We start from the raw sequence: 20,277 nt of genomic DNA on the forward strand, positions 1-20,277 counted from the left end.
ATATAGATGCCGTAAATATTATAACTTGAAAGCTTACAAATGTCAACTACTTCATGTATTAATATTTGGAATACGAGGTAGGCACTTATGACCATTCCTACTTATTCCTTTCTAAAAAATAAGTTTAAAAATATGCACGGTTATATTGTGAAGGCCATCTCTGTTGCCGTACTCAGGCTAAAAGGGACTGCTGATGTTTCACAGTCTAGTTAAAACCTGCGCAGACGATTCGATTATAGTTAGCATGCACTTCTATTGCGTCGGTCGTTGATTCAGCTAAATTCAACTGTGAAAATTTCGCACCTTCTGCACTTTAAAAGTGGCCATTACCCTAGCTCTGTGTTGTCGACCCTCTGGTGGCTCGAAGCAGACTTAGCTGGGAATGCAGTTTTGCTAACTATTCGAAATCAACTGTAATTGAGCATCCACATGCCAAGTGCTCCATAGACATTCACAAAATGGTCAGCTCTATTGATAGGTACGCGGTGAGGCGATTTTAAGTGGTAAAAGTATATTGCTGTGAAGCAGAGCGCACAAAAAATGTTTTTTTTTTTTCTAAAAAACGAGTCACGGCTAGCCGTCCTCTCAGTTACGCCCATACCGACCAGGACACCCACCAGAATGTCATAAGTAATGGATCATTCGCAGGAAGCAGTTGTTAAAAGCGCGTTAGCCTATATTTACGGCAATGTTTCCTGCGATCATCCAGTATCGTTTAGGCTCAGCTGTTTGTTATGCTCGTTTGATACACGAATTGAACAACTATTTTAGAGTCACGTGTATGTATACACAGTACTATTGGCAAACACTGCAGAGATAATTATCTAGCAACGAACCGGATCGCATAGCGTGTAATTCGTTATGAGACGCTAAATTACGTTGCGTTCGGAGAAAAATTGCTTTTTCAGATAAAAAAAAATTCAGATAAAATAGCAAAGGCAGATTATTCTCAAACGTTTTCCAATAGTACTACATTGGCTCGTGGGAACATGGGTTACGGGAGCACTAAATACTTGACCACCAAAGACAATATTGGAAAAAGGGGCGATCGTAGTATACAAAATTTGTCAAATACGATGCCTGAGAAACTAATGGGGCCTACTTGCCCAGATAAGGATCGAAAGGGCGCAAAGATGGGACACAGTTGCGTTTATTGCTTCGAAGCGCCAATGATGCGCACATTATTGAGTATATTTACAAAATTCATAAGAAGCTAGCTCGTTCAAAGAACATTAAACACACTACAAATGCCAGCCCGCGCAGATTAAAATAAAAATTAAAAAATGATGCAGATGCAAGCGAGGATAGTACTTGATAAAACTGTGCGGTCGGGTGCAGATAAGGAAAAAATTCAACCTACCCTACTTAGCGACAACGATGCGGAAATTAATGTGATATCAAAATTGCCTACTAATCAAAACAGGTTTTTAACCAAGGGATATCAAAAGAAAGATATCATAACAGAAGAATTCGTGAGGACGAACTGGAGAAACGGCGTACGGTCGACATGATATTAGAGTCCCAAATGAGGACCAACAACTCCACTGAAGCCGTACAGCAAGATTCACCGAAGTTGCCTAAAAATCTTATGCATTTCTTGAAATGATCAATGAAAAAATAGCTTTGTTCTTTGGGGCTAAAAATGAAAAAAACGTCGAAAACCACAGAAGAGGCCACACGGCATTTTCCGGTGGTCACAAATCATAGTTGTATTTCCTAGCATAGGACAGATGCGCATAGGAAAATCATCTAAGACAACTTATTTTTTCCTTTGCATCATGAACTTGACAGAGGGAAGTGAAGCCAACGATATAGGTTCCATGCTCAATCAGGTTTCGGCGGGCTTCAATAAGTCTGAATTGAGTCATCAGTGTAAATTTATTTCTAATTGCTTGGTTACCATAACTGAAATGTTGTTTTCCACGGAGTGGTACCGTCTGATTTGAACCGAACCACGCTCGCTGTCTCTCAGCGACATAAATAACCTAAAAAGCAGTAGCAGAGATAGCAACTCGCTTTGTTGTTTGTCATGGTTGCTGTGTGCTTTCAAACTGTAGGACGTACGTTGTACACGGTAGAAGACGAATAACGACGCTCACTTTTAAGGCATTCAGTTTCTTCTTAAATCTACACTTATTACTAACAATTTTTGGCTAATAGTAAATATTTGTTTTATAGTAGTTTCTCAAATACATTGTTACTTCTAAACATGAAAATAAGTTTTCCACTTAAAAAGTATTCGCAGTCGTTAAAGTCGTCTTTGAGGCTGTTACCGCCATATCATACACATGTATAATCTTTGCATTGCTTTATTAACCGCGTGAATACACCTGCTTGATGTGCATATGCGTACACATGTTGATGCATAGTTCTATGCAATATACAGATGCATAGGAATAACATGTTCCGCAATCTCTGTCCGGTGGGGGTCGATTTGTACTATTACACATTATATCGTTTTTCAATCCTCACAACCGTAAACGGTAATATTATCTCTACTGCTTGTTTTGTTCGTATTAAAAGGTAGCAAATGTGAGTAATTCTTGTATCCACTACCATGATTAGAAAACCGAACTTCAAGTAGCGTAAATAGACACTGGTACTGTTTTTGCTTCGGATTGGGAATGGAAAACGAGTTTAAGACAATTTGCTAAATTCGGGATGCCTTTGTAAGCTAGGCATATGACTCAAAAAATCTGTGAGAAATTTGAAAAGATGGAACTGTAGTGCTCTGAAGGTTGGCCAATTTTATGTTACAGGAAATGAGGATCAAAGGTTAAATCCCAAGCCACTGTCGAAAATCCCAACACTTTAAAATGTAAAGCTGACATGTAAATATCTCTGGTAGATCTTTAAATCTTGTAGTAACACTTTTAGGCTTAAGTATGTATGAAAAATAAATCCCTTCCTGCCGGTTTTTGTCCTTTTATAATAGCAAGTATACTTCACACAACTCTACAAATTTCAAACTTAAACCGAATTTGTCTTTATAGCATCAAGAGACGCCGACTTTTGTTATTGCATTTACAATATTTCAACAATATTAGCTGTTCAACGATCTCTATATAAACAACATAATTTTAATTTTTCTATGACCAAGTTTACGGACAACTCTCTAAAAAAATATATTTACTTATCCTTTCAGTTTAGACCACCTTTAATGTCGTTATTATCTATGCATTACGCATGCCAAAAAGTGCAATTCAGGCGCACACAGATGTATCTGTATCGTATCTGCAGACGACCCTTCAGGCAAAGTGACTTTATGTTTGTTCTATAGGGTCAATGTCCCTTTTCATATAAAGTCGCCAAACTTTGCAACAATTAAGGACAACAATTTAAGATTAATTACAACGTTTTTTTTTTTTTTTTTTTTATTTACGAAGCATCTAAACAAGACAAATGGTACAGATTGACTACTGACACTGATCTAATTTGTCAGGTTGATATTGAGATTGAAATTAAGCTTTAACGTAATTGTAACTGCTCGATCTTTTACCAATATCACCCAGGAATGGCCACGTCATTTGAAGTATACCTGTCGGACTATTTGGGAGGGCATATAATTCTACACTTTCATACAAAGGTGATTATGCTATTCGTGCCACACTACACGGATACAGCATTCACTGTTCATTAAAGTAATGAGCGATAACTTTTGCTACTAGAGAGTCCGTGTTGCTTCAAGCGTATCCCGAACTCCGACTGAAAGAACATCTTTTATATCAAAAATATAAAATCACTCATTAAAAAAGTAAACAGTAGCTCAGAGATACACCTAAAAGGCACGCTCCTCTAAAACTGATAATGTTATTTGTTTTAACAAAAAAAGTTTGTTTCGTCAGGTAGCTTCCTACTGATTCCCAGGTTAATTCCCAGTTTGCGATTAATAGACTGTGATTTATTCTATCGAAAGCTTTGGAGTGGATATAGTCGAATTTCTATCGATGGTATTTAAGTAATATCCGGTCTTGAGTCATTATAACAAGTTGTGCTACTGTTAATCTACGCTTTATAAACCCATGCCGACCAGTATGAAAACTCTGTTTCGATGCTAAATAAGACACGGTAAAGTTAACCACGATTTTTGCTTAATCTAATCAGTCTACGGACTCTTGTGTTTTTGCGTGGTAGTTATTCACTGAGGGGTTGACGCTTTTTTGAGAACTGGCGTGACTAGTCAAATTCTAAAAATATTGGGAACAAATCGTTCCAAGAATTTCTTTGCTGAACAACAATATGATTAGTTGCATTAGATCGTGGCTTTGACATTGAACAAGACAATAACAGCCATATTTTGTAATCGGTTTCACGAAAACTAAAAACAAGACCGGGTGCTTGGAACTGTTCACCATTCTGATAGACGTGGACTTTTATTTCAGTCATTCTATGATCAAATACATTTTTATAAGAAGTAAAAATGTAGAAAAATATTCCTAATATAAAACGGAAGTTCTCTATGGATAAGTTTTCCAGCTATTTAACTAAAAAGAAATCGACCATGGTTATGTTATGTTAGTACTTATCTATAAAGCTTATAAACCATAAGCGGCGTCTCAAGTTGAGCCAATATATGCAAATAGATACCCGAATGACACTTACTCCAAAAATGTCGCAAACTTTATTATATTGCATATATATTATTACCGCTGCGATTGTATTGCGTATCGGATTCTGCAACTTAATGATACTTGAGATCCTCCAACAAATAAACCATTTTGCCGCTTTTGGACTTGCTTTTTGGATTATGTTTTTCATGTCAAACATGATTGGCGGAATAAATATGTGCTTGCGGACAATTTTGTTCTGTAAGCCACATTTGTAAATGTTCATTTTTAAGTGCTATAAGTATCTCAGTAGATATTTGTGCTGTTAATATCAAGATCTCCTTTGATTGATTCTTAAATACACATCGCTCCGGGGACACACGAATCTAATGATCACACTATGTACACCGCCGCTTAGTTGTCTCGGTGTTTCAACTACATACTTCGCGAAATTAGATATAAAGAAACAAGAGAAAATACTTTTTGTTGCAGAATATTTTTGGAAAGCTACTGAACCATTTCTTTGTTATATTCCGCAAGCGAAAAATAACTTTCAATGGTAATTCCACTTATCAAATAGTTGTTAACCTAAAAAATTGTCTGATAAATTATGACAAAAACATTTATAAAGAACAAATAATTTTTTATAATAATAATAAAAACAAAACCCACTGCAATATTTGCGATAGTTGTATTTCGTTATCAAGGCTGCATACAGCGCTACCCAATTCAAAGCAATGGTTGAGAAATAAACTATTGAACTGCGGATGCCCGTGGTCAAGCAATACCAAAACTTCAAGTATTGTTTTTATTGCTTTTTTATGAAGTTCCGTAGAAAATTTGATAAGCTTTTCAATTACAACTCGGTGCACATATAAATCGAACCTTTAATCAATTCCAACTCCAGCCGTCAAGCAATTTGCTACGACGCTATCGATTATATGTAGAAAAATGATATTGGCATGTTTGTGGCGATTTGTATCTATGTTGCATTTCCGCCGTTAAAAGGATATTTGGTGGGTATTTCCATTGGAAAAAAAATACGACGTCCAATTTTTCACCGGCAAAATGATTTTCTTTTACTGAAAAGTGCTTAAGGTACATTTTGTGCCAAGCGCAATTACAACTGTCCCAGCTAGCGTTACTCCTTTGGACTGCACAATTGCAGTGCAATGGTACTGTGGATTAGACTTAATTGAAAGAGACAGAGTATTATGTTTAAGAGAGAACTGGTGCCACGCATATAAGATGTCACTCGATCTACTCGTCACCGGCCATTTGCCTGTTTTTGGCAGCAAAGTACAGCTCCGCTGGTAGCTAACGAGCAGACGATTCACAATCTTTAAGTGGAATGAATGAACCGAGTCCTGTAAGTCGCTGAGAAACCGTTCACTGTGTAAAAAAAGATTCAGTCCTGCATGAAGTGTCTAACGTCTATTATTCAAAAAGTTGGTTGTGCTTATACCGTGAGGAATTATGTTTCCATCAATATTGTGGGTCTGGGTCTTCTGTAGTATCCTTAGATTAGCGGTGCCGAAAGAAGGCAGCAATGTGAGGTTTGTGTCTGTAATAAAGGCTTCTGGTGATCTTAAGCTAATCGAGGGTAAGGAAGCCAACGCCATTGTCTGGGGCAGTTTTCAAGATGATATTGCTAAAGATGGATGGTCATATCTGGAGATTCGCACAAATCCTTATTTTGACGATGAACTGGCAGCTTATTCTGCTGGAGTAGTCGAGGCGGACCTTACCCGACACCTCATTACACCTCATCTCTACAATTTATTTGCGGATTACTGCAAGAACAATACGGAGTACTGTGATAAGGTAATGAAGTATTTCCAGGCTCAGCTTGAATGGATGAACGAAAGATCACGCGAAGAGCGTTCCAGATCAGCCTTTTGGAATCAAGTATATCTAATACTTAAACAACTGACCGGGCTTGATGATGCCTATCGAAATTCTTCGCTTAATGCTGGGAATGTTTATACTACAGTAAATCAGCTGTATTTCGTCAATAATGAGGGTGCTCTATACGATCTGGAGAGTGCATTAGGGCGGCGGCCTGATAACGGAAGTTTGTCTTCAGTAACTCCTTGCTCCATGTTAATAAAAAAAACTCCGAAGGATCTACTTGTCGGTCATACGACATGGTGGGTATACCGTGGAATGTTACGTATACAGAAAAGGTATTCGCTGAACTTTAGGCTTACGGCTAGCAGCATGATGCGCGTAAACGGGGCTACTATATCCATGCCCTCATATCCGGCCAAATTGAGCTCTATGGATGACTTCTACGTGATAGCATCTGGTCTAGTGGTGACAGAAACAACAAATAACATTTACAATAAGACCCAATATGAATTCTTAAGTGAGGAAACAGTTCCGGCATCTTTCAGGGCTATGGCTGCTAACCGTATCGCCCTTGATGGTTGTCACTGGACGCGTCAATTCCAAAAACATAATTCAGGCACTTATAACAATCAATGGATCATAATTAACTATAAGAATATCATCCGTGTAGGTGATACCATCGTTTTGCGTAATGGGACTTTTTGGATGCTCGAGCAGTTACCCACGTTGGTAGTTAGCAGAGATATGACCGACGTCCTTGTTCAGCAGGAGTATTGGGCGAGCTACAACATCCCTTACTTTTCGCAGATTTATAAGGAAAGTGGATATCTTGACCAGTTTAATAAGTATGGCGATCGTTACAGTTATGACTCCTGCCACAGAGCGAAAATATTTCAGAGGGACCAATTCCGAGTTAAAAATGTTTCCTCTATGATTGCTTTGTTGCGATTTAATGATTTCAAAAACGACCCTTTGAGTCGATGCAACTGCACGCCGCCTTTCAGTCCCGTATATGCTATCGCCGCTCGTTATGACCTTGTTGATCCTGACGGAAAATACGATGATACCGACATAAAACTTCGAGCCGAAGGTGCCATCGATGCGAAGGTAACTGATATTAACTCAGTAGCTGATCTCACCTTTTATGCTATCTGTGGCCCTACATCGGATCAACAACCAGTCTTTTACTGGAGTAAATCGGCGTTCAGTAATAGACCCCTTGGGCACCCTGACAAGTTCGATTTTGGTACTGTGAGACATTCTTGGACACTCTGAGGATGATGCCGAGGTTCTGCTTTGTGTACAATAAAAATACCTTAAATTAACCAATTAACAAAGGTTTATTAATAACATAGATTGAATATGTTATGTAGGAATCTTAGTGCAATGCATGATATTCTTTATCAATAAGCACGAATCTACGGTAGTACGCAGCCATATATATACAAGTGTAAGAAGCGTAGCTTTACATCCAGCTGCATCGCCAAATGTATTTTTTTGAGTTTGTTTATTTCTGCCATAAAAGCGAATCGATTGTATTACGTATGAGATTGATACGAATTTACTTTTATCCAATAAATAAGTTCCGGAAGAGCTCGAGAATTTTGTTAGCTTTGGAGCATTAAAAGTTTTCTCTTGCTTCATAAAGATAATGAGATAAGCTGTTTTTAAAAGGGTAACTTCGAACCGAAGTAATAAATACTAGGTTCCGGTATTTTCAGGGATAAGCGGAAAAAGATCGACGATGATGCGAGTCCCATACCTGCAACCTTCCCTTCAGAGCTAGATTCAGTCATCGAAACGATTTGTACTTTTTAGATTTGTATAAATTAGCAATAATTTGCGACTGTATATTTAAATACGTTTCATTATAAAAATTCTATACATAAACAATTGATGTTAGTCAACTTGCCTATTTCTTAGTATAGCGCGTGGAACTACTGAAACATAGTAAGAAAAGAAAGGGTCAAAAAACACTATTCATCAACAAAAGACCACTTTTCTGAAAAAAATGCATACTTGTAGTAAAGCACTTTAATATAACGAGGTGAAAAATTACTAGTTCTAGTAACAGTCACCAAGAGCGACACGACCTTTTCTACCACTAATATTTTCACCAATGTAAAGATACTTGAACTCTTGGAAACAGACGTCACATATTGAATAAGCTGACTAACAACATTGCTACTGTACTAGCGACTAGAAACAAATATTGGACCTCCTTATATCCTCCTGTTCATAGAGACATTTCCAACCTCTATTACTTCTAGCCCTATAGGAATGACCAAAAATTCTTTATACGCGCGCCGCGGTAAACGCATCTGCGGACCTCCATATAACTTCAACCATCTTTAATCTCGTTAAAAATGAGTAAGGTCATGGATTAACGTAGATCAAGCCTACTGTGATAAACATTTTCGAAACTAATCTATTGGAATGGCGCGAACGCATGTACGGTACTTAGTGGGCTCCCGGCGTATGCTTGCGGTAAACACAGCATTACTAATCCGCTAAAACAATGATCCCAGCGAACTGTTACATCCGCTTACTGTTACCGCTCGTATCATAATTCTTCCTTCCCTATTGCTGCCATTTGGCGCATAAAGAACATCAATGATGCATAATGAACCTTTATGCCAACCCTTAAAAGAGCATTGTGGACGTCACTATCTATTATTGGCTCTTAACCATGTACTAGAATAAGTTCTATGCCATGATGCTAGCAAATCTAGCCGGACTACTGAGTATGGTTATTGTAGAGATAATTCTATAGTACGGAGTTTTTTTGCACTTTTTTTTTTTTTTTCGCTCTGCAGTTTCATATTGCAGTTCGATTATTATGACTAACTACATTATAGAATATAGCAATAGACATGCTATCAATAGTTTCTCCAATTCGCACTTTTATTTAACGTGTTTAGGTTTGGTCGAAAAAAAGACTTTTTCGAGGTTCTGCTGATACTCTACATACTCGTAAAGAGCACAGAAGAGTAGTATGTCTTGCAGATTCTCTACTGCCCTCTTAAGCTAGCTAACGCAAAGCTTACTTTGTACAAACAAAGGTCCAGCAAGCAGAAGGCTGTTAAATCCGATCAGGCAGGAATCTTGGAAATACGAAAGGAATAGAAGCTTGTGCAATAGCGCGCAATTTCGTTGACACGTGTGTGTGTGAAAATGGATTATTCATAATCGATCTATGAAATCAGTCTAGATAATATACTAGATCACGTAATCTCTATCTTGTTTTCTGTGTCAGTGAAAAGTAATATCAGAGCAAGGTGTGGAAACTGGATACTTATTTGAACTGATATTTTCATGCCGCAATATGCAGTTTAAAAAAAAAGCCACGTTTCTCAGAGGCGGTAGCTACAAATTCAGAATAGCATGACGTTTTTGATTGAGATGGCGACAACTACAAATTATTTTCAAAAAATGTATATTTGCACTTGATGCTGCGGGCATATACAGTAAGTATATAATGTTTCTACAAAAACGAGTTTTTCTATATGGTGAAATAAGTCTAATATCGAGCTCCCTTCAGAAGGTGGGCAAACGGAATACAAAAAAGGTAGCACTCACAGATATATAAACTTAAATTCACTGTTTAAACCTATAATATCTGAGTATTGAACATAATCAAAACATTAAAGAATTACCGGCCTCAGTTGGTACTGGGCAATTCTCTATTACTTTGATGTGGTATTTTTTTCTCTAAGTTTACAGTCAACTTTGCCTGTACTGAATTCCACATCGTTATCGCACTCTGAAACAGTCGTTCCATATTTGCTGACGTTTATGTGCCACTCGAACACAGTAAGGCGAGGAATTAACCTAATCCATACTAGCAAAGAACTTCAACTACGCGTAAATGTCAGAAATTCATCAAAATAAATCAGCAGGGTTCACCAAAATATGTAAAATCTCTTACACAGTTGCCGGAACTTCGATTCTGAAAAAAGCTCTACATCGCTTCCACAACAATACTGTATTTTAGTTCCTGCTCTCTAGTAGTTGCAATAGTCAAGTGACAACTTAAAAAAGACGTGAGTCCTATTTAGAACTTTTTAGAAGCTTCGCACATCGAAAACTAATTAGATACGCAGTGATAACCCAGAAACACGAATTCCATCATAAACGAGAGAGAAGTACCGCTATCGTCGGGTCAATGGTAAACTGAACATATCCAGTTGAAAGATCCCAAGAGGATAGCCAACCCCGTATCCCAAATGTTTCACACATATTAAAGTAATTTAAAACCTAGAAAATACAGCGACTTCACTATCTAAAAAACAAATTTGGTAGACTAGCCATCTTCACGGGTATACATTTTTAGTTCATACTTTGTCATTAGCCGTAAACATTACCGAAATTAAAAATGTGACATTTTATAGCAATCAAGTTATTTTAGGTTTTATGTGATCGCAATAACCGATTCTTATGTAAGAATAACTCGAAAATGCACTCATGTGTTTGAAGCAAAGCCAATTCTTTAAAATACGACAGCGAACATGTAATACTCGTGACTATCCATAAAGCCCGTGATAACTAAGCAACGACAGCCGCACCAATCGATGTGCGAAGCGCACAACTTCCTTACAAAGGAAAAATTGCTTAAATTGTAACCGTAGCCCCAAAACCGATTTGAACGTAAATTAATCATAAAAATGATAAAACCAGAATAACTCTCTGGATTGAAACAGGATGTGCATATTTATTTTAAAACCGACTACTTTACCAGTTCCTCACTCCTCAGAACTCCTTCTCATCCTTATTTGAATAGCGCCAAACAATAATAAGCTGTATATTCCATGATGGCACATTTTATAGCCCCTATTCGACCGACAGAAATGTCTGCGGAGCATCATAATAAGATGAAAGAAATTGTTTTGTCTATTTGGGGATTTTCGGAGGATCGACGAAGTCGATGAAACCCATCAAATAGACTGCGACACCGCTGGCTATACCAAAGAGGGAGCCGCCAGCCATGAAAGCGTTGTTTTTCGACTGCTTCTGAGCATTCAGCTGCTGAAAGCTTCCTGAAGGTTTAAGCAGTGCACTGCAGTCGGGTTGACTTATCTTTGCGACGTGATAGCTTGCTGAACGTGCGAATGCTGTAAACATATACATGGGCAGAAATAACGACACAACAAAATACAGAAGTTATAAAATATACATAATGACGAAGGGGAAGATACCTGTTAGGAGAAAACGAATCTGATATTGCAAATGTCTACTTAAATATAACGGTTAAATAATTAAAGCAAAAGGTATAATAAACGATGATATCCACATATATTGATAATGAATTATCCTAATATATCCTAACCAATGCGATACGCAAACTCGTATCCATGAGCGAAAGCGACTTATCAGTACTATCATTAAATTTTCTGAGCTACTGTTTAATACCAATTATCATGATCAGTGTGCTGATTAGGCATCATTTGGCCAACCATCGTAACCTAAACAACGCTTACGGCCGAATAAGTAGGATAATGACTGCACCGAAACTAGCAGCCTGATAGAAACAGCAAAGCAAATGACTAAAAGCAGCAGAAACTTGTAACCGTTTCACGAAACAACAAAACATCGATGGGAACTATTCTTCGAGCGAGAGATGTAAGTTTCGTATATAAGAAAAGGCTTTTAGGTATGTTTTGCTGTTAGATGTAAGTTTCGTATACAAGAAAAGGCTTTTAGGTATGTTTTGCTGTTAACTATATGTTTATATTGTTCAATAAATGGGGGAAAACAATTGATAACGTAATTTTCATACAAAAACCTCCACCCGTAGTTTAGAAAGTGCATTTGATGCTTATACCCATTCTTCGAGCATAAGCTCAAAACACTCAACGTGCGTGAAACACGAGCTGGTGTCAAAGGACTCAACTCGAACCGGCTCAACAGTAAGTAGCTTTTCGGCGCTGTTATGAAGAAAAATAAAGACAAGAAGCTGTACAAATAACTATGTTCAACTGGTTCGTCCTATTTGCGTAGGAAGAAATGGATCGTAACAATGAGGTGACTAATGTGACTATAGCCATAAGACACCATCCAACTTCTCACGGACATTTCAAGGTGATAAACGTATCAACGAACTATACGGTAATTCTACAACAGCACCTGCTGTTCTATAACATTTACAAATTATTTTATTTTAAACGTACCTACTGACGGCCGCACAGCATTGCGCACGTAATGCATTTTTCTACGAGTTTGTCAAGACGCCCTCGTTGATTTACAAGATCTATCACGACACAGCCTTCAGGCTATCGTCAAACTGGTACGGCACGTCGATCTTCGCTTATGATGACCACAGTCGCGATGCGGCTGCTCAGCGGACTTTAGAGCAGACAAAATGACTTCAAATACTCTGCCAGTTCGAGCAACGCGCGAAAATTTGAACGGCATAACAATACGTCGATAGATTAAGCACCATAGGGCGCCTTCAAGCACCCCTCATTGTCCGAAAGACTTCTTGGGCCGTTCACTATCGGTGAGATCTGCGTATACATATACAATGTTGTGAGTTGAAGGAAATTTTATCAGATCCATAAAACGTACTTTGTTGTTGTTGTCAGATGCTGCCAAAGCGAGCTCAGTACTACTTTACTGAGTTGAATCAATTAGGTTTTGCAAGAGGATCTAGATCTTTGCTGCTATTTCAATGTTTTGATTAGTTTCCAGCTGTCCACTGTAGAGCCACGTCAAGATACCGGGCGACCACCGGCGTTTGTAGCCTATGTGGGTGGATAGTGATCCAGTGTGTAGTTAGAAGTACATGGTCGACTCTTGTCTTGCTGTGTTAATTGAATTTTTTTGAGGTTTTTAGGTGCGTCTATAAAACTCGGTGCCTGTGCAGCTATTAAAGTGACAGCAGTGAAAACATGCGGCGGAATCTGGTGCTCTTGGCCCAGGTGGCCTTTATGGCAGCCTTCGTGGAAGCCCAACGACGACTTGTCAAAGAGGTGACGGAAGAAACCTGCAATTAACTACTATTCGTTCATATTAAATTTGTGAGCCCTGTCGACCTAGCTTTTACATAAAGGCTGAAATATTTCGTCAGTTAAATAACTGTTAATTGAATATTTAATAACTGTAACTCTTCTGTTGCAATTCTATGAGCCAACGATTTGTGCTTACTGAGTGCTGAAACAAACAGTATATCATAGATATTGCCACGCAACTGTGAAATACAATGAATGAAAGATTCAGGTATTTTTGATGAATTTTAGTAGTGCTAGTGAAGAATGCATGCTAAAGCTTCTTTTATTTTTCCATAGCCACTTAATGGAGAACCTCTGACTGTATGTTTAGAATTTATGGCCTATCGAAACTATCAAATCGTTTACGATTGTTTTTTTCTCAATTTACGGTATTTTTAGACGCTACCGTTAGGGGAACGGGTTCAGCAGCTGACGGGTATGAGTGCAAAGCGGGCTGTAATCCGACTGAACGCCGAACGGTTCAGGACACTGGTAAAGGCTGCTCCGAGAAATTATTCTATAATAGTTCAGTTCACAGCACTTTCTCCTATGCGAAGTTGTTCAATCTGTCGTCAGGCAAATGAAGAATTCACCATCGTTGCAAACTCGTGGAAATACTCGGGCTCATTCACCAACAAACTTTTCTTTGCCATGGTTGACTTCGATGAGGGCCAAGAGGTACGATGTATGATTCGTCGGTTACGTACTGTTCTGTTTAGCCTACGGACTTTTTGTTTGAGTAGCAAAACAGGGCGCCGAAATGAATGTTTCCAAAGTAATAATTGCTCCATGTAAATGACGCGAAATGTAGGTGTGATTATTCCTTGGACTGAATTCGAAACCTAATGCACTTATTTATGTGTACCCAGATAGTGATCTACACAGAATCATATTGCAAGCGCAGCTTCCTTCACTGAATGCCGTTGATAATGCTCTTTTAGTTGCAAACGTTTATTTTACCTATTAAGATATCCTATAGAAAGGATTTTGCTTATATTTAATATGCTGCTTTTTTGAAGTATCAGCCAACTTTAATTAATTATCCTGTCATTGTTTTCTTAGTCCTAGCAAATTTTTGATACGAATGAGCAGGCAGTAGTAGTAATATATACATAGTAATAATATATAGTAGTATAGATAACATTTATACGGTAGATAATGAATGATCATTGACCACATGTCAATATGTTAAGCACAACGATTGCAAATATCTGATGTTCGTTCTCTGATGGCAGGTGTTCCAGCAAATGGGATTCAACTCTGCACCTATTTTTGTGCATTTCCCGGAAAAAGGTAAACCGAAAAAAGGAGATAATATGGACATTCAGCGAGTCGGATTTCAAGCAGAGGTGAGTTCACCATTATTGGAAATATTATTCTTTGTTTACTTGACGGTGCAGTTTTTTGGTTATTCTCTAGACAGCTTCATTTTACAGTAGCAAAATACGTAACATTTTAGGCTCATCTTCGCGTGATTATCAAATTGGCTTGAACTTAGGTCTTTTAGTTAAGGCGTCCCGAATATTTAAGTATGTTTAGCGAAAGAAGTTTAACGTAAATTTCGCAAATTCAAGCCTTATTAAAATCAGTTCAGATTGCAGAAAAGGTTAAACGTATTACAGACATAAAAAGTAAAGATAGATTTATTTATTTATACTTAGATTCAAAATACCTGGATAAGGCGTGTTGAATATAAGTCATTCGAACTAAGCAGCTTAAAACAAACTTCTGGGTAACTTATAGGCTCGATTTTTCGAAATTTACTCACTTTTTTTTAATGGCAGCTTGTTTACAGATTATTGAAAAGATTTTTTAGGGTATCGATCTTTGTCACGCAATTTAAATATTCGGTAATATTACTAAGAATACAAACAAAAGCAAAAGATGAATGTCTCAAATGCAAATCATATCAACAGCACTGCCAGACATAATAATGCATTGTAAAGTGAAGGACACTTAAATTAATGGCCTATGAGCCGCGCACAGTCGCTATCTCGCCGATGCGAGTTTTTAGATAGCTAATTTAGACAATGGGTAGAATTGTAATCATTGTGAATGGATAAGTGTAACATTAGGGCTCATCGTACATAGTTGAGATTAATGATGCAAATAAATGCATTAACGGTAAAAGGTGTTTGAATGAACGCATGAATCCAAAAATGTCTGTGCTAGAGTGCTGCAGTAAAAGCATAGCGCTGTTTTTGGTGAGAACAATTAAGACATTAGCAGCGGCATAATGTCGTAATCAGATAATTCTACTTATCAACATGTTGGGCAATTATTTCGTTTTAGATGAGAGATACAATATTGCTTCAAGCTGTTGTGAGTCATTGACAAAGAAATTACTCATATTATATATTGAAGAAATTCCATATTGTTTACTCAATGCGTTGTGTGTGTCGATCGCTATTACCCGGCCTTGTTTTCTTTTATTGTCATCATTTAACGAACGACTCGTACTCGTAGAAAATATTTCCCGAAAATAATAAACAACAAATCAATCTTTTATTCTACAATAAAATTACTAAAGTTCTTTTTCGTTTCTATCCTAGGTTTTTGCTAAGTGGATCCAGGAGAGAACTGATATCAATATTCGAGTATTCCGACCGCCGAACTATTCAGGAATCATCGCTCTCTTAATTCTCATCTTTCTTGTAGGAGCGCTGCTCTACATGCATCGAAATAATCTTGAGTTTCTTTACAATCGTACATCCTGGGGCCTATTTGCGTTGTGCATTGTCTTCGCCATGATCTCTGGTCAGATGTGGAACCACATTCGGGGCCCACCACTTATGCAGCGTACCCAGACTGGGATTAATTACATCCATGGCTCGAGTTCTGGACAATTTGTGATGGAATCGTATATTATTATGGGTCTGTACGCATCGGTCGTACTTGGCATGATCCTTATGAACGAGGCTCCGCTTGTACCTGGCGGCGAGTCGAAGAAGAAAACAGCACTCGCCGTGGGCGGTCTCGGCCTATTTGTGTTCTTCTTTAGTTCGCTATTGTCAGCCTTCCGTTCGAAGGCTCATGGCTATCCGTACAGCTTCCTGTTCAGCTAAGGCAGCCCCAGTGATCCATCCGCATGCCGCGCCCTTGCATGGCCCACTCGCGCTAAAAAGCCTCTTCCTTCGATGTGATGCACATGATGAAAGTAACATGAATCAACGCACTACTAATACACACAAATAAACAATACATTCATATATGCATGTGCTGTTTGTATGTATTTTAAATAAGCCCACTTCATGAAGCATACTTCTGTGACGAGAAAACTCTAGAATGGAAATGAGATAAAAAGAAAAATACGATATGCGATTAGCATGACAATTGTATGACAATAATTAAAGTGTCATAGTTCCCTGCTCTAAAAGAAAATGTGTAAGAAGGTCGTATTGAGTAAGGGCTAGGTGTTATGTACTACTGTTCTTTGAAAAGAAAATATCATTCATTATAAAAAGTATTAAATATTTTTAAAAACATTATCAAGAAAAGTTTGCCATATCCGGCGTATAACATGTTGCAAGCAAAATCAAGACAAAAAAGAGAAAGTTGAATAGGCGCAGTTAATAAAAAGTGGTGAGCTGCTTTGCTTTGCATTAAGGAATAAACTTCTGTCTACTCCCCTGTCGTCCGTCGTAATACTGGTGGCACTATTATTGCGAGTTATGACATGACACATTGCGAGATTCGGGGTTTCTCCAGTCGAGCCTAGGCAAATGCTTGTAATGACATCTAAACGGCAGCGATAAGTGCAGTGATGGAGTCTATGCTATGCTAGGGGGTGCTATGCGGATATCAAAAAAAGAATTGACTCCTTAACGATACCTACAATGCCGAAGTAATCACTTGTTTCACTTACCGGTTCGAGCACTATCTCATTTCAACAATCATTTCCTACTATCGAAACTTGGAGAAAAATGTGTTTTCCCTAACTAAGTGAAAAATTACCGGGAATAGTTGTGGGCAGAGAAATGATACTTCTGCAAGAATGGTTGTACAGAATGAATAGAAGAATGTCTGCTAGTTATGTAACCAGGCGTTAATATGCTTAGAAAATATAAAAATGTATTAAATTTGTAGAGTTATTTATTTTGAATAAAGATTGCCGTAGCGCAAAGTCGGAAGAGTGGAAAACAAACATTTCTCAATTTTTTCATATAACATTAATTTCTTTGGCATAAATAATGCATGTTTTATTATGATGCTTTACATTTTTCTAATATTCGCTTACGTTCAAGAAGCATGAAGTATCAAATTTGTTTAAGTAAAACGCACTCTTTGGGCCTAAGTGTATTTGCGCAATTCGCAGTATTCATTAAATGATTCAGGCGCGGTTTAGGCTCTTCGGCTTCGGCGCTATATATTTATTCAAAATGGTATTCTTCAGTATTTAATTTTTCTTCAGGGTAACATACGTGTTCGTTTAAAATAATTTATTTTTTTTTAATCCTTGTGTCCCAACTTAAGAGTCAAAGACTGGTGTTAGGCACACAAGGTAATCAGAAACTTGCTGAGTTTTCAGTAAGAGGCCGAAGATCAGTCACGTATATTCCTTGTCAGCGCTTTTTACCTATGCATTACTACAGGCCCAGTGAGCTATAGTCAAATAAAAGAACGTAATAGATGCATTAATAGAAAAACGGAAGATCCAATGACAGAAACAGACCTACTTTCTATTTAGTTTATGATTGTTTAGTATATTTTTGCGGAGATGTTTTTACTTGGTCGGACATGAAACGACAGTGCTGAAATATCAGAAATTATTTTCTGCAAATTTTTATCTCGACCGTACATAGATCTTTAGTCTGTGCCAAATTGTTTTTGATAAGTTTGCCAAGGCGTCGGAGCTGAATATCTCAAGAGTTTCGCAATAGAAGTAGTAAGAGCTGCTTTGTGAATTATTTCCTCAGTAAAAATTCCATCGCATTGAGGGCACTACTTTCTTGTGTTAAATTTGGGCCGTGTCAGTACATACCTGCTTTAGCATAATGAACTTGATACATACATATTCTTAACCTTTTTAAGTCAAAGAAGAAAAGTTTGCCGTATGATGAGTTTGTGATAACCTTTGTAAGTAAAGGTATAGTGAATGATTAATAATGAAGTGGTCTAACGAATTACCGAAGGTCGAATATATATGTACAATGCAGAAAGATGCTTCAGTACGCCTTCCAGTACATACCACTGTGCATATCGTTACACTGGGTGTGTATTTTTTGTGATAGAAGTTACTAGTAAGAGGTTCTTGAGAACCTTCTAATAGAAACTTCTATGGGGCTATGTTATTTCACATTTTCTCTTCTGCTCGCTGGCTATTCAAAGTTCTAAAGTTACCGTTGTCGAAAAGTACATCGCTAAAGTAGACAGTGCTAGGCCTATACCGTCCCTCTGACTGCAACCGACGAAAACAACCGCATTATTTCAATTAGAAAGGAGAACCCCATAGTTCAATGCCTACTGTTACCATTATATACGATAGTCTGCTCATGGGCTCCAAGAAATGCGTAAATGAGCAGAAAGACAAAGCGTGGAGCGCCATTCACCACTTATTTATGTGAAGCTAATCATCATTAGGATCATTTGTTTTACAAGGGTCGAGTTTGGCCACATATCGTAATTCTTCAAACTGGAATCAATTTCTACTATTGAATTAGCTGTTGCTATACAAAACTTTAGAACCACCTATAAAAGCAAATAATGCAACTGGAGCCTCTTCGTGCGTCAAACGTACACACGGTGTACACAATTCGAGAAAGTACACCTTTTTCAAACCAATAAACAACAGGAAAGAGTAACATATAACAACTAAATATACAAAATTCACCTGCCATCGATTACCATAAGGAAGCAGTTCTTTACTGAATTGGCCACAGAGCGTGCGAAGGCTAACTTTTACTTAGTTTCTTGGATACCTAACTAACACTATTATATAACTTGGTAAGCACAAACAGTAAATATGAAGTCCCTCTAAGATTAAGGGTAGTGAGTAGAATGTACTTGATTTATGTTTTTGGTTCTCCTGAATTACTAAATTGGCCTAGAAGTTCTCCAAGTCGAGGTAGATATCAAAGAAACCTTTTAAGACCAATATATTTGACACTGAAATCAATGGATTTTACTTAACTTGCTACCTCTAGCATCTGCGAGATCCTATAACCTTAGAAAGCGCTTTTTCGTTTAAAGCCCATTTCCTACGACTTCTCGCTTTGTCTCTGTGGAGCTCCGATGATGACGTAATATTATTCATAATTGTAACGCACAAGCAGATATCAGTTTCATTTAACCTTGTCACATTCATCCTATAATTCATCGCCCCTATCCATTTTTTTATTATAACCTATTATTAGATGTCGATAGAGGAACTCCGTGGATCTCTCACTAGATCTCCCAACTGGCCAATTGCGGGGTTTCCATTAAATTCAAAATGTAATTTAAAAAATAACATGGTCAGCTGCAAAGTTAAGGGATGTAAAAATTGTGTCCACTAGAAAACAGAAAAAAGCGAACTCTATTTAAATACTTTGCGAAAAAATTACGTAATCCGTTCTATTCATTACAGCTATGAAAAATAGCTTAGTGAGTTAACTTAATTCCAATAATCATTAACCAACGCACCTAGCTATGTTTATTGCAGACGAATGTCATATTCCAAATCTCAATTTCGCATACAAAATTACTGACGCTTAAGCTGATGTTCGAGGAAGCTTTTGGATTGCTACCTACCTAATTGTTATTTATGCAAATGTGATTTCGTTCTGCGCTTGTTTGTGGTACATATAAAATCGTTTATCTCAGTTTTAACCAAGGTCAACTCAGGCATTTTGTGGCACTTAATTACGTATACATACATACATACACGAACTGTAATGGACAGTTAGATACGCTCG

At 37.6% G+C, this 20,277-nt stretch overlaps 1 protein-coding gene, 2 long non-coding RNA genes and 1 pseudogene across 4 annotated transcripts; 3 read left to right on the plus strand and 1 right to left on the minus strand.

The window, feature by feature from the left end:
- Positions 1–5,757: 5,757 nt before the first annotated feature.
- Positions 5,758–8,300, plus strand: LOC147752584 (uncharacterized). Its single transcript, XR_015313657.1, has 2 exons — positions 5,758–5,916; positions 8,120–8,300. It is a non-coding gene; the product is annotated as an uncharacterized LOC147752584 (long non-coding RNA).
- Positions 5,887–7,989, plus strand: LOC111267098 (putative aminopeptidase PLBD2 pseudogene; annotated as a pseudogene).
- A 2,777-nt stretch (positions 8,301–11,077) lies between the features above and the next one.
- LOC111267103 (uncharacterized) lies at positions 11,078–12,739 on the minus strand. The gene is made up of 2 exons (XR_002684415.2): positions 12,566–12,739; positions 11,078–11,509 (listed from the first exon to the last, which is right to left on the minus strand). It is a non-coding gene; the product is annotated as an uncharacterized LOC111267103 (long non-coding RNA).
- Positions 12,740–12,812: 73 nt separating this feature from the next.
- Ostgamma (oligosaccharide transferase gamma subunit) lies at positions 12,813–17,528 on the plus strand. 2 transcript variants are annotated; one of them, XM_022845100.2, is made up of 5 exons: positions 12,813–12,894; positions 13,231–13,366; positions 13,784–14,062; positions 14,620–14,733; positions 15,937–17,528. In XM_022845100.2, the coding sequence occupies exons 2-5, from the start codon at positions 13,286–13,288 to the stop codon at positions 16,447–16,449; spliced, it is 987 nt and encodes a 328-aa protein (XP_022700835.1). In that variant the 5' UTR covers positions 12,813–12,894; positions 13,231–13,285; the 3' UTR covers positions 16,450–17,528. The 2 variants fall into 2 exon arrangements, with proteins under 2 accessions (XP_022700835.1, XP_022700834.1); XM_022845099.2 differs by having other exon boundaries at positions 12,839–12,923.
- The last annotated feature ends 2,749 nt before the right edge of the window (positions 17,529–20,277 follow it).

Source organism: Varroa jacobsoni, unplaced genomic scaffold (assembly GCF_002532875.2).
Source record: "Varroa jacobsoni isolate VJ856 unplaced genomic scaffold, vjacob_1.0 scaffold_1146, whole genome shotgun sequence".
Lineage (NCBI taxonomy): Eukaryota > Metazoa > Arthropoda > Arachnida > Mesostigmata > Varroidae > Varroa > Varroa jacobsoni.

Excerpts from the sequence above, each read along its gene's own strand:
- Ostgamma (XM_022845100.2), top strand. The coding sequence starts at position 13,286 with ATGCGGCGGAATCTGGTGCTCTTGGCCCAGGTGGCCTTTATGGCAGCC. Across the intron at positions 13,367-13,783 it reads AACGACGACTTGTCAAAGAG|ACGCTACCGTTAGGGGAACG; the intron begins GTGACGGAAGAA and ends CGGTATTTTTAG. Across the intron at positions 14,734-15,936 it reads GAGTCGGATTTCAAGCAGAG|GTTTTTGCTAAGTGGATCCA; the intron begins GTGAGTTCACCA and ends TTTCTATCCTAG.